We start from the raw sequence: 15,082 nt of genomic DNA, 5'->3' as shown, positions 1-15,082 counted from the left end.
TTGGAAAACGCAATGGGAGAGCAATGCTTTAGACAGTGGTGTATCTATGCAAAATGTGACGTATAACCAAGAATCTCATTTATTAAAGTGTACACAGAACAGAAGTTCTAAATTCGCATGTAAGAAATGCCAGTGCACATAAGGTAATCCTAAACACATTTTAAATTGCTCTGCTCATGCATAGTCACACTCATTTCCATAATGAAACACCCTGAAATCACCATATATGGTAAACAACTTCCCTTTAAAAAACATATTAAAAGCTCTAAGAAGTTGAACTTAATCAAGATATGAAGTGGAGGTACTATTGTTTTGAACTAGAGTAAAACCAGCGAAGGTTTATTAGGCACTTTTACACATTGCTGAATTCAGAAATAAAATGTATTGTAGTGTGATGCATATGAATGCATATCATTATTTGGCTCTTATTTGGTTGGAAATTTCCAGATGTTCTCTGCGCAAAGCTGTGTGTGCCGAATCTTCAAGCAATCAAGCAATCATCCCAATCAATCTTTAGATGTGCCTTTTATAAGATTTTACTTTATATTTCCTCTGTGATGCCTGTCTGCACCTTGTGAGCACCGAAATCAGTAATTACCCTGTCAACTATGCTGACATGATTGACAACAAGTGGGATGAGAGCTCCTCATAATCAGTTTACTCTTGATTACACATTTCTCCCACTATGGCTTCCTGAATTCGCGTGGTCAGAAGTGTGCGTAAATTTACACACGTCCTTATGCACCAGAAGAACTTGTAATAAATAACATTCTATGTGAAGAAATGTGTGCATGTATGGTTTATGCACAAAACTGTGTGTATGCATGGTTAATAAATCAGACCCTGGGTATTTATATACTGTATTTTATTTTGAACATGTTCAGCTGCTTATGAGTAAATTTGATACTACATTTGGGTTCAGCATTTGACCTAGCATCTAGGTTCAATATTATGCCTAGGAAATTAAATATCTTTGTGTCTGATATTTCAAGATGTTTAACAAAATGATCAGCCGAACCTCACAATCTTCAATCGACCACTGTGGTTATAATGAGGAGTAAAACAATCTGACAATTTATGGCATGAAATTGAGATCATAGTTTCACCTGATTCTAGCCAGTAACAATTTCATCCTGTAAAGCTTCAGTGAAACAGTGACAAATTATCTTAATTAGATAGACTCCATCTGATAAATACTTGTATCTGGGCAAAGATCTGAGGTCTGTTTTTTTCTCCTCAGCACCATCATGCTTCACTGACTCACTGAGGAGGTGTTCAAGAAAAAAAAAAGACTCTGTGGATAAACAAGTCTCTTTTGTGTATTGATGCGAAATAGACCTACATGGTCTTTAGCTGACTGGAATGCATGTGTACCTATTAGAATGACTGTACCATAACCTTTCACAGATATACTTCAGTCTTTAACGATTTCTCATTAGCAAAGCTGTAGCTGCAATTACCATGAATGAGTGGAAGGTGATAGAAGGCAGTGGTGATTTGGCTTTCAGCTTGTGTCCTCCTCTGCCTCTGCTGCACTGTTGGCATGTTAAGTACAGTGCTGGTGGTGGTGTGGGGTGGTTTGTGTGTGTGTGTGTGTGTGTGTGCGTGCGCACGTGTGTTTAATAGTGTGTGGTGTGCATGTGTGTGTGAGCATGTTTTACCTCAAGTATAGGAATATTTGACAGTTTTGACCTTGGGTATATCCCCACAATAAAACAAACAAACAAACAAACAAACAGAAAAAACCCTTTTGGATTCTGAGTAAAAGGTCGGGGTTAGATTTAGGTGCAGGCATGCTGCCATACTTAACAGCAATAATAATTTTCAATAAAAGGTCCTCACGAAGATAATAAGACAAACATGTACATGTGTATTTGTGTGTGCTTTAGAGTCTACTAACACAGTACTTCAAATTAGGCCAGCAATGTACCATAAGAGAAAAAGATCAGTTGTGGCTGGCATTAAGTGTTTGCCTGACCTATTAAAGGCAATCTGTCAAGGTTCCACATAGCAGGATTTCTCCTCCTCTCTTTCTATTTCTCACATATTTATGCTAACTCTCATGCCTTCTTTCGCTCCCTTCTCTCTAGACGTCATTCCATTTTGAATGACAGTAGCAAAACTCACAAGTCGATGCAACACATAATAGAAAACAAAATGGCACGTTTATCTGGCCATAATTAAGAGGAAGTCAATTGGTGGAAGTATCGATTAATGGCATTTCTCCAGTTTGTACTGACTGGAATGAGTTGTTTACTCTAGTTTTGTTTGTTACAGAAAAGCAAATATGTTTGATTTGGCTTTCATTTAACACAGTGGAGGTGTAAAAGCTGGCTGGCCATCATCACCCACTCAGCTTCGTCTGGTGAACTGAGGAACCAATATTACTCTGGTCAGTTTGAAAGTGAAGGATAATCCAAGTTCACTACAATTTTAAAGAAAGAAACTTTAAAAAGCATGAATACATAAGAGATGTTGTGTAGGCTGAGGAGTTCACTAGTACAGGAAAAAAAAGTAATAAAAAAGGGTACAATGTCCAATCACAACTGCTCAGAGAGATATGTGAATTTCACTTACTTGTTTTGGTGTTTTGAGCCCTGGAGGTGTGCATAGTACTGCTCAATGGAGTTCAGAACCACATTACATACACTGCACGAGTAACTGCTGCGCAGGCCTGCAATACACACAAAAGAAAGAAACATTACTTTTATTGTTAAAGGCACTGTAGTGATGATGATTTTGTCAATTCGTTTGCATAAACATAAATCTGTTTGTTTTTGGACTAGTTCAGATGATTGCTGCATTTTGTGATGAAACATCTGTATTACTTCTGTATTAATAATTATGTACTAATTGTTTGCGCAGTGTAGTACATCAACTGACCATGTCAGTGTCATATGGGATGTAGTAATTATCACACCAGATCACTAGCTAAATCAGTTTCTTTTCAGTCTCTTAAAATTTTTGAGTCTGCATTAGCATTAGAAAATTTATTTTGTTCCACTGAACTTTTGATTAGATGGAAAAATTTATTGGATGATTTAGCAGAATGGAGATAAGCCATGTGTGCAGCCATGCAACTGAGGCAAAACAGATGCATGTTAATTAAGGGGTTTGCAGGTGGTAAAGAACAGCAGTGGGCTAAAAAAAAATAGATGGATGGATGAGTAGAATAAAGGAGCACATGAGACATGAGATGGAGAGAGTGAGAGCTGAGAGGCTGAGGAGAATGAGTGCAGCAACACTCATTCGTCACATATGAGCAAACCACGTGGCTACATGTAGTGGCTTCATTTCTGTAAGACATCTGCTGTGTTATTTTGGATAACTATGACATTTATTGGCATTGAACATTCTTCAGCACCCTTATCTCACAAGAGCTGCTGTTATATTCTCTTAAATTACTTGGTGATTACATTGCTCTAAATATTTTGGATCACTAATGGCTATTGAAGCAAATGCATATATGTAATGGATATATACGATATACAGTTCAAGGGCGGTTAGTGGTTAGCACATTTGCCTCACACCTCCAGGGTTGGGGGTTCGATTCCCACCACTGCCCTGTGTGCGTGGAGTTTGCATGTTCTCCCCATGTTGCGGGGTCTCCCCGTGTCCCCGTGTCCCTGTGTTTTCTCCAGGTACTCCGGTTTCCTCCCCAGTCCAAAGACTGCATGGTGCATGGTAGGCTGATTGGCATGTCTAAAGTTTCCGTAATGTATGAGTGAGTGTGGGAATGTGTATGAGATTGTGCCCTGCGATGGATTTGCACCCCATCCAGGGTGTACCCCGCCTTGTGCCCATGCTCCCTGGGATAGGCTCCAGGTTCCAGGCTACCCGGTAGGATGGTGGATGAATATATATAGTTCAAACGCTTAAGCATAGGGTACATGGCATTTTCTACACTATATGACCAAATTTGTGGACACACCTGTATGTGGGCCTTCCCCAAAACTGATGCTACAAAGCACATAGTTGTCTAGAATGTCTTTGTATGCTGCAGCATTGCAATTTCTCCTCACTGGAACTAAGGGGCCCAAGCATGCTCCAGCATGACAATGCCCCTGTGCAAAAAGCGTCCATGAAGACATGGTTTGCTGAACTGGAACTGGAATGTTGACTGCCTCCCAAACATCCTTACTCAACATCAGTGTCTGACCTCACTAATGCTCTTGTGGGGAAAATGGGCAAATCCCCATAGAAACACTCCACAATCTAGTGGACAGCCTTCCCAGAAGAGGAGGAGGGACTAAATCTGAAATTTTGAAAGCACATATGATAATTACGGTCTGGTATCCACAAACCTCTGATCATATAGTGTATATGTAACAGTTTTGTGATATTGTTTTTCCTAGAATAATTTAGATATATTTACACTGAAGTTCATGAAGTTCATGATTTTTTTTCCTCCTAGTTGTGATGAGTGCCTATAAATAATTTTTCAGCCTTTTACCCTAGAAACTAAATAGGTTTAACACTCAGCCCAAAGAGCACCAGAATTAGCCTCTCTACCTTATGTGACTGAAGCAACATCATTCCATTAATAGTACGACTAACTATTTATTTCTGTTAATGAGCTCTCTTAAATGAATGTGTCCTGCATGGTGGGCAGCTAATGACCTCACAATATGATGCTAATAAATCAGTCTAGCAAGAAACTATGGAAGTTTAGAATTGCTGGTAGTTAAACTGCACCACATGTCAGAAAGATCCACGCTGAGAATAAGAAGTAGGGAGAGAACCCAGGCTGATGAATGTCCACAGGACGTAGATGAAGGTTTGCTGCTGAGTGTTGGCTGTGGGCAAAAAACTTGTACTTTCAGACAAGTGGGTCATCAATCTAAAAACTTTCCTTTGGTAATTGCTACAAAGCTGTAAAAAGCATTTATAGAATTCAATTTTTGACCTGTCTTGGTTGAATTGACTAGGAAAGATAGGTGATAGCACCGCCTTGGCACTTCATCTGTTTTGGATGCATTCATTTATGATTAAATTGCTTCACAGCTGCTTGACATATAAGACATTTAAGATGCTAAGTCACTGCCATAGCTATAAAGCATCACCATACTTGATGTGCATATACTGTAGCATATTCATGTTCAATTCTACTTACCTGGTACATTTCAAACATAAAAGAATAGCTGAATTTTTCATGAGTGGCACATTCATGAAAAGTAAAGTATAATTAGTCACATTACTGAACAGACTAACTGTATGTATACCTTGATTCAGGGTGTAACGCATTGTTACTATCTATATCTGTTTAGTGTTCCAAATATTATATTCAGATTTAAACCCAAACTGTGTGTGTGATGTATGCAGGATATATTTTCCCCCTGCTTTCACCTCTCAAAGGGTTTTTTTGTACCAGTCTACAAAATTTTCTACTGAATTTAGTTGGATATATTTTCCAAAATATAAACAACCTATAGCCTAATTTAACCCACATGACCAAGCAGTTACTACAGATGAATGAACAAGCATAGTAAATGCATCAATCACATTTATGATGTGCTTTTTCTTTGTCCCACATACTTGATATCTGATGCCCACATGAAAAAATAAAAACCTCCCGCCTGCTTGACTTTTTTGTTGCATCCCGGTCCCAATGCACACTAGTCTCAACCCAGCTACTGTGTGAACCTTTCTGGCAAAAAAAATAATAGTGTGCCTCTTGTTCATATTTGTATTTGTAATGCGTTCTGTTCATTTCAAATAATCAATTCGCATTCATAATTTACATCCCTAACCTGGAAAAATCGTCACGATTAATCCACTTTTTCGTCATAATTAATCCAATTATTTTCTCTACAAGGAGGTTGGTAAAGAAATATACTGAAGTAGACACTATAACTGTGTGTTTTATATCTATGTAGTATATACTAAAGTGTGTGGGCTGACTTTTGACATGCGCTCTTGTTCAAGATTACTGTCATTTGTAAGGCAGCACATTAACATTGTGATGTACCACATGGAGAGGAGAGACTCACTCATTCTGTTTCCTCTCCATTGCAGTAACAAGCCATTCAGGCCTTTTGAGAGGCAGGTGAGAGGATCATTTCACCAGTGAATGGGAAGAAAGCGAGCCAGGTTCCATAGGCTAAGGCAGACGGGGCAGTTCATTACATAGTCCCTGTTTAATTTGTAACATAGTAACAGGCTTTAAGCAGTGGTCTGGTTTGTTACAGTATAGCCACACCAAATTTACGTGCAGTTTATATAAATCGCAATGTCAAACATGTTTTGTGATCAGGCAGGTTGCAGTGAAATCTGGATATGATTTTAAAAGCAAAGTGTATGTTAATTGGGTTATTAATTGGTATTCATTTGCTTGTACTTGTTCAACTACAGTATAACCATATCTACAGACAACTGGGCTGTTCATACTGTAATGTGAGCACATAGATCTCTCTCACTCTGACTTAATGAAGATGATGAGCTGTGGTGTTTCTCAGGCTAAATTTAGCTGTTCTAACATCACCAGTTTAGAGGTGGTAGACTTGTGTGTCTCAGTTGCAGGGTATTGTAATCAACAGCAAATATTTCTGGTGAGATTTAAATAGAAGGTGACATTCACAGTGGAATGCTATAAACAAGGACATCGGTTCACTTGGTTGCTGCCTACAGCATGATTATAGGGTTCCAGATTTTTAAGATGCTTGTTTAACTGGTATATCAGCATAAGAATAATTTTTACCATTTTGTTGTCTCAGTGAACTATTTCAGAAGCATTTCTGACAACCAGAATATACACAGCAGCTGTTGTTTGTTCTCTTAGAATAAAAATGTGCTATTGGTACAAATACAATAAATTGATCCTCTGACAACATTTAAATCCATTGAAATCTCCATGCCAGATTTGATTACAGAACAGCTGTGAAAATAAACTATGACTTCCTGGCTCACGCCTTTTATATAGCAGCTTGTGGTGTTTCTGTCTTTAGAAACTAGCACCATATACCTGCTGATCCTCTGTTAGCTGGACGGTGTTTTGCTGGCTCGGTGAAAAGCATTCCAGCATGGACGTTTCCCCAAAGCATAACAGAACAAAATCTCATTCACCTTGTGTTATCTGGTATTTCTAAAGATCTCGGAAAAGACTTTAGCATGTAAAATGTTCACCCTGAATAAAAGAACCTGCCTTCCTCATATATTTGGAAGCTAAAAATGAATGACAAGTGTCATTTGGTTGGTCACAGTGCTTTAATATTGCCAATGTGCTTATGCCAGTTGTCACCCCAATGGGGTAGAGCTGACACTGATACCCTTCAGCAGCATTTTCCCAGTCTAAGACTTGATGACCCCCAGATGGTTCACATTTTTGTTCTATCCTCTCTTTAACTCTCATTGATGGCACAGAAACACTTGGAGAGTTTAATTAAGAATACCGAGTACAATGTGTACTGTCTGGGCTCCCTAAAACCTAGAATATATGAAAACGTGGCTGTAGAGTATCTGTTAAAAAAAAAGCTAGCCTAAGTTGGTCTGTCCCGTTCAACGAAGATTTCACCTTTATTTGTCACATATACACAGTAGAGTGACATTCTTTCTTCACATAATCCAGCTTGTCGTAGCTTGGAAGCTGGGGTCAGAGCACAGGGTCAGCCAGGGCATTAAGGGCCTTGAGTTAAGGGCCTTGCTCAAGGGCCCAACAGTGGCAGCTTGAACATTATTATCAGTAACCCAGAATCTTAACCACTGAGCCACCACTGCTTAAGAGCTTATATCACAACAAACCAAGATTGCAAACACCAAGTTACTGGATATTGGTGGACTCGGTCTTGAGTTTAGCTCATCTAAACATAAAACTTTTCTTTTCTTTATATATATGCTACCTCTGAGTCATATTATCCGTAAACATGGTATTAGCTTCCACTGTTATGCTGATGAGACACAGTTGTATGTTTCAGCAAAGCCATATGAGAGACACCAGCTTAATAAACTTGAGGAATGTGTAAAGGACATTAGACACTGGATCCTTATTAACTTCCTTTTACTTCATTCTGACAAGACAGAAGGACTTGTACTAGGACCACATGTAGCTAGAATTAAGCTTTCTCATTCCATAGTAACTCTGGATGGAATTTCTGTTTCATCATGTGCAGCAGTAAAAGACCTTGGTGTGATTATTGACTCCAGTCTTTCATTTGATGCTCATGTAGATAATATTACTGGGATAGCCTTCCTTCATCTCAGAAATATTGCTAAGATAAGAAATCTAATGTCACTACACAATACAGAAAAATTAGTTCATGCTTTTGTTACCTCTAGGTTGGATTTCTGTAATGCCTTACTGCCAAGATGTTCCAGTAGGTGCATAAACAAGCTCCGGTTAGTCCAGTATATAGCTGTAAGAGTCCTTACTAGAACCAGCAGATATGACCATATCACCCCTATCTTATCCACACTGCATTGGCTCCAAGTAAAATTTTGCACTTATTATAAAATACTACTATTGACCTATAACGCACTGAATGGTCTCACGCCACAGTACCTGAGCAAATCTTTGGTCTTTTATGATGTGACACACCTACTTTGATCAAAAGGTGCAGGATAATTGTTGGAAGCTTCCTCTCTGGAGCTACACATGCTATTCCTGAGATACCAGTGATCCCAACCCCTTCTGTTTTCCGGACCGGCCTGATCCATCCTGTTCCTCAGCCCTCAAAGACCCAGCTTACCTGTGCTCTCGGTGGCATCCAGACTGCCTGCCAGCTGCTCCAGGAGACGTGCCCGTGCTGCATTTCTTTTGTGCTTTTTGCCTTCATAATGTTGCTGTGCCATCAGTGGATTGTTGAACCAGGCACCACACAGGCAGCAGTACTTGCCTGCTTCGCCATTGTTACCCATGGAGGGCCATGATGGTGAAGGTGGTGGTGCTGGGTCTGTGGCCTGAGGGGTATTTGCAGTTGAATCTGTAGAGGGAAGGTTACAACAAACTTTATGCTCAATCTTTATGCTTGTGGTGCATTGTTTATAAAGACATATACACATACTCATTGGAGTGTTGTTATAGTAACTGCACCAAGTGTAAAATACTGAATTGAGATGTAGGTTAGCAGACCACCTGCACCTCTCCAGAGACATATTTCTTTGCATGTTTGGGAATTTTCATCCATTTTTAAAAAGGGAGGAGTATAGAAACTGTAGTCTTACAGGTGGCCCCCTCTCCTCGTCACTACAGACCTGTTACCATGGTAACCAGCCCAAAAAGAGCCTACAGGCCTTGACACCATTGCAGACTCATCTGTCTTTCAAGGCATGACAGAACCTGCATCTGTTGGAGCATAAAATTAAAGCCTAATTTCTAATTTACACAAAACCTTAGTGGAACAGGTAAAGCACAAAAACAAAGTGGAAAACAAACAAACAAACAAAAAAAAACAGAATGGAGAAGGCAATGGAAGTGCAGCCCAGCGTAGGTTGCCAGGCACGCAGCAGTGGTTGCTAGGATATCAATGTGGACAGAAAGCAAGCTCCAACATTTACAGCATAATGTATTAAATATAGCCGTGTGTACACTCCAGTTAAAATACATCAGTGACAACTCTACCAGGACATACATTACACCAGTGCTACAATAACCTGGCAGCTTCATGCTTAAAAAAAGTTTCCTCAGATCAAATATAACTGGTGAGAAGACCTTAGATTGCTTTAAATACGCTGCCACATTGCATGTGGGTCTGTGTATGGATGCTAATATTTTCAGAATGGAAAAGACTATCCAAAAAGAAACTAAACACAAGGTTTAAATAATCCTTGAACCTTTAATAATGGAGCATCACATTAATGTATGCATCATAATTAGAGATTCCTTGTTTAATTTTTGAGACTGAATGTCAAATGTTTTGGTTGTCAAGGTTGTGCTTAGTGCATTTACTTCATTAGTCAGTCATACTGAACCAACACAAAGCCAAGAACACATAGTTACAGCTAGTATGCTTCTCTCTCCTCCTCTCACCACCCACAATGCTGTTATAAGTGAGATGATTCAAACCAATGTGAATAGATCAAATGGACATTTCAGCAAGCTTTCTTTGACAATAAGAGATTTGATTACATGTGCATAGTGTTAGCTAAATGTCTTTTGTTATTAAAATTAAAGAAAGATTGAAATTCGAATTGTATCCAGTTATGGGAAGGATAAAAGGAAAATGGGAGAGAAGACTTACTCCTTCACACTGACCTTTCAGGTCTGCTTGAAAAAGAAGAAAGATGAAAGTTGCACTCCATATTTCTCTCTCTTTTTGCCATCTCTACCTCTCTTGCTGAATGTACAATGCATGAGTAAGAGCTTTTTACTGAGATAGCCTGGCAGTGCACAGAGGTATATCACAGGAGATGAGTTTGAAGTACAGATAGATGGCAGGGAGATGATAAGAGACCGGCCAGGTAGGTTATTCTCAAAGGCATCTTCATCACACAGCCTCAACTGTCACTGCCAATGCACATCTATCACATCTGTCCCAAGCTGAAAGTATGCATTTTCATGAAACATACTTTTGAATATAATCTTTCCTGAATTCACTTGCACTCACTCTTTCAATAATACCTTAAGATTACACTTAAAATATAATTTCACATCCTAACACAACTCTTCCAAAAAGTAAAGTGGAGAGAAAGAAAGTAACAGATGTACATGTTGATGAAGCATGTTCTGCTTGTCTAGACATGAGATATCTTGCTTGCAGGAAATTGCAGCCTGATGAATGGAAATTGAGCTTAATAACATTGACAGGCTAAATATAATCCATCTCTACTATAAGTGTTAGGCATCTCTGTAATGTCTTTGAAATATGGCCACTGAGCGAACTACATGAAAACAAATGTGCCACTCTGTGATTAAATGGAAACAAACCTACCCACGTCGCCTGCCAAGTTTCAGCACAACAACTCACAGCTTTCCCCGGCACTGGCTCATTTCCAGTCACAAGGTCTGAGGTGACTGAAGCATACTTCTGAAATCGATTTTGTCTCACTTTCACAGGTTTTTTTTGTTTGTTTGTTTGTTTGTTTGTTTTAATAATAGCCTTAATAATACCAACATTAAGTGTTGTCAGTTCAAGATTTGGTTTCAAAACAAGCACAAAACAAGGTCTTGCTAAAGTGCACATAACATTCACACTGAGTGAATAAACCCATATGTACCACAATGACTTACACCAGGCACTTACTCACTAATGTACGGCTTAATTGCCATAAGTATAACATATCAGTTCACAAAGTAGGCCATTAAACATAATTATAGTTGGACTGTGTTGTGACTGAGACGTTGACATGCTTTTAATACTTATCATTAATCACTGCTTGTAGATGTGTTGTACATTTTCCTGTCAATCAGTATGGTACAAGTGCTTAAATAGCATTCTCACCTCTTCTCTGTTCCATACATCACATACAAGCTAAATTTTCAAACAGACCCTTCGGTTTGACGCTGGCCTTCACAAACATACTGTCACTTCCAATATTTACATACACATTCCATGTCAGCACCAACTCCAGTCCACATAATACATCAACCCCACAAACCTTTCTACTGATCACACCTCTTTCATTTACATTCAGTATCCATGTGAATATAGATATGCTATTATACTTTTAGCATATAAGTTACTTTAATAGGAACACTCATACCCCTACTGATTCATGAAATTATCCAATCAGCCAATTATGTGACAGCATTGTAATGCATGAAATCATGCAGATTCAGCGAAACTGGGCAGTTAATGACTGGAAGAAGACCAGGTGACAGCATCAACTTCAGTTTCAGTGAGACTGTGCTTATTGTAGCCTCAGATTCCTGTTCCTGCCTGACAGGAGTGCATGTGTTGTGTGTTTTTATATGCTTTTCTGCTCACCGCAGTTTTAAAGAGTGGTTAGCTCAAACCTCTGACTTCTCTCATCAAAAAGGTGTTTATACCAGCAGAACTGCCATTCACTGGATTTGTTTAGGTTTTTCTCAAATTTTCTATGTGAACTCTAGAGACTGTTGTGCATGATAATCCCAGGTGGTCAGCAGTTTCTGAAATACTCAAAGCAGCCTGTCTGGCACCAACAGCCATGCCTCAGGCAAAGAGATCACAATTTTTTCCTCTATCAGATGTGTGAAGTGAACATTAACTAAAGTTCTTTACCTGTATCTACATGATTTTATGCATTGCGCTGCTGCCACATGATTGACTGATTGGATAATTGCATGAATGGGTAGGTGTTCTATGTCATTTAACACATCTACATATAAACATCATGGCATAAAAACTGAAATTCTAAACTTTCTTCTTATATTCATCTTTCCATCTCAAACCCAAATGTCTTCAGTCTACAGCAAACAAAAAAACAAAAAAAATTATCCTTGCCATTCCAATAGATTCGGAGGGGACTGTATCAAGTAATAATGCACACCAGCGTAAGGCACTTTTCACAGCTGTTTTCACACATTCTTTCTTCAAGCATCCAGTAATCACAAATGCTCATTTATTGTTAATCATTTTGTTTTGAAAGCTTTACATTTTAAAATGGCACAACCATAAATGATTAGGAACGTACATGTGCAGTAACTTCGTTATTGTTTTTCTCATTGAAATGTTATATATACCCACCATAAATAATAAACTGAAAATTCACATTATAGTTATTCCAAGTGTTAAATCTATATTTATCTAGTTAAGTTTGAGACATTCAGTTTGAGACATTCAGTTAATATACAGTAGTTAGAGTCATTTTATAAAAAAAAAAAAAAAAAGGCACAATCTTTTCTATAGCATAAAACTGTAGATGAGAAAGAAACTCCTTGGGAAGCTGTGCTTTGGCAAAATATATGTATAGAAATACATGTGAAAAGGTGTTGTACCATTGTGAGAGAGAATCAAAAGAACGTCATAATTTGTGAAATAACAGTCCAGATTTTACTTAAATGATTGCAATATATGATAATATCTATTGGCGCAACACTAATAGCATTAGTTCATTATCTGCTGCTGGGCTCACATTTGAATTGAAAGCTGAATGGAATGGGACATTACCACCGGCATAAAGATTAATGGCTCTGTCAGAAAGTGTCAGCCCCGTGCATGCTCACACTCACACTGACTGTGACCTGGGATGCCACCTCACACAGCAGCCTCATGAGAATTCAACCTAGCTCACAGCAGGTGCAAAAAGCACAATATACTGTACACTGATCCTGACATACTGTATAGAGGACGTACTGCATAAAGTGTCACAGTAATCATAAGTAAAGTTGCAGATTTAGTGACTCGTCTGAGGAATAAAATTAAATTATTGTGTTAGTAGAAGTTAGTAGCCTTGATGTGTTCATGTCCCAGTGGACATGAGTCATAAGTCTTCATTGTGTCCATGCAGTCTAGAGCCTGAGTGCAAGAAGGGGCTGAGTTCAGTCTGAGTTAATTCTGAGTTAAGCGTCAGGCCAGGAGGTATTAAATAAAGCCTGTTTGTCCCAGCATGATTTCAGCTGGAGCTGCATGCCACACAGGATTTACTGTACCTTCACACTACAGCAGTCCCCTGCCCCAATTTTTACAGGCCGACTCTGATTCATTACTTGGAGAAAAAGCACACCACTGGGCACCTAATTCCAGTCTGCTGAGTATTTTACAGTGCATCGTCGCTTCTGCATGCTATCTGCCCAGCTCTAGGGCTCTGTTGACCTCAGCTAATGTAACCTCTACTGACAAGCTTTATAGCGCATGCTATAAGAATCCATTTGAATAGTGTCTAAGAAAATAATTTTAATATCCCAGTTAAAAATTTAACATATGTAACATAACCCCTGGCTTACACGGACTTTACAGTAATCAAAAGCACAGCGAGAAGCACACAGCATATTCAGATGTTACTTATGAGGAATAAACATTGCTCATATTAATCTGACCTGTGGGGGTAGGTAAGCTGGGCTGCTCTCCGAGAACAAGGCGTACTCTCTTAGCATGCGTTTTACCCTGGTAGTGTGACTGAGCCACGATGGCAGATGTGAAGAACATATTGCAGAGCGTGCAGCATTTGTTCCTGTCCACTTCATTCTCTGCACTGTCCTGTAGGAGAGACAACAGCAGGTTTGATAAGGAAGCACAAGAAAAAAGGTTGTTTAAATACATCGATGATGTAAAACTTTCTTTGAAAAGACACAAAAATGGGCTCGTTAATATAAGTGCGTAGGGGCCATGAACAGCCCAATGACTATTGAGGCCAAAAAAAAAGTAGAAAAATCTTTTTGTTTTCTGGCTAGAACCCACTTCATACGTAAGGCACCCTAAATATATTTCACCAAACTAAAGCTGTCTAAAACCTTTCTAGCTAAATGTAATCTGACACAGTGAACATCAGGAGGGAAGTCACGCTATCTAACTGACATGTAAAAGGTTTTCCCAGACTGCCATACAAATATGTACAATTTACAAGGAGTACACAACACAATACAGGGAGAATAAACCATTCCCTCTGACAGTACTGGAATGGCAAGCCAGTTTGCATTTGAGATCAAAAAATAAATATGAGATGGTAGATCGAAATTCCAGTTTCATTTTCTGATATTTACATCTAGATTTGTTAAACAATTTAGAACATGGGACTTTTTGTTTGAACCTACCCATTTTTCAAGTGATCAAAAAAATTGAAACGTGATTGACAGGTGTTTCTTGTTGCCCAGATGTGCCCTGTTAGATTGAATGATTAAACAATTAATAACTCTTAATATCTCCTCTTGGTATGAGCCCTGGTTTTCACTTGTGAAGACTGCATTTGTTGTTTATAAGGATCAACAAAAATGAAGACGAGAAAGCTGTCTGTGGGAGAAAAGCCATTTTGAAGCTGAGAAAAGAAGGGAAAATCAATCAGAGGCATGTCACATTGGGCATAGGCAATACAACATTTTGGAATGTTCTAAAAAAGAAAGACATCACGAAAGAAACCGCTGGTGTACTGAGCATCATGGTAATCCATTAACACGGAATGGGTTGGCCAAGGAAAACAACAACTTTGTGTGAGAAAATCCAAAAACAACAGTTGGAAACATCACCAACAACCTCCTTGGGCAGGGGTGAATGTATCACAATCCACTGTTCGA

At 38.8% G+C, this 15,082-nt stretch overlaps 1 protein-coding gene across 2 annotated transcripts in view; it reads right to left on the bottom strand.

The window, feature by feature from the left end:
- Positions 1-15,082, bottom strand: part of zgc:171482 (zinc finger protein) — a 73,453-nt gene that overhangs the window by 13,781 nt on the left and 44,590 nt on the right. For both annotated transcript variants that reach the window (XM_053679723.1, XM_053679724.1), the window contains exons 4-6: positions 13,892-14,051; positions 8,682-8,915; positions 2,578-2,674 (exon numbers count right to left, since the gene is read on the bottom strand). In XM_053679723.1, the coding sequence (XP_053535698.1) occupies positions 2,578-2,674; positions 8,682-8,915; positions 13,892-14,051 (491 nt within the window). The remainder of the gene's footprint in view (positions 1-2,577; positions 2,675-8,681; positions 8,916-13,891; positions 14,052-15,082) is intronic.

This window comes from Ictalurus punctatus, chromosome 3 (genome assembly GCF_001660625.3).
Source record: "Ictalurus punctatus breed USDA103 chromosome 3, Coco_2.0, whole genome shotgun sequence".
Lineage (NCBI taxonomy): Eukaryota > Metazoa > Chordata > Actinopteri > Siluriformes > Ictaluridae > Ictalurus > Ictalurus punctatus.
The sequence above is the reverse complement of the archived record's forward strand: the minus strand, read 5'-3'. Positions and strand labels throughout refer to the sequence as shown.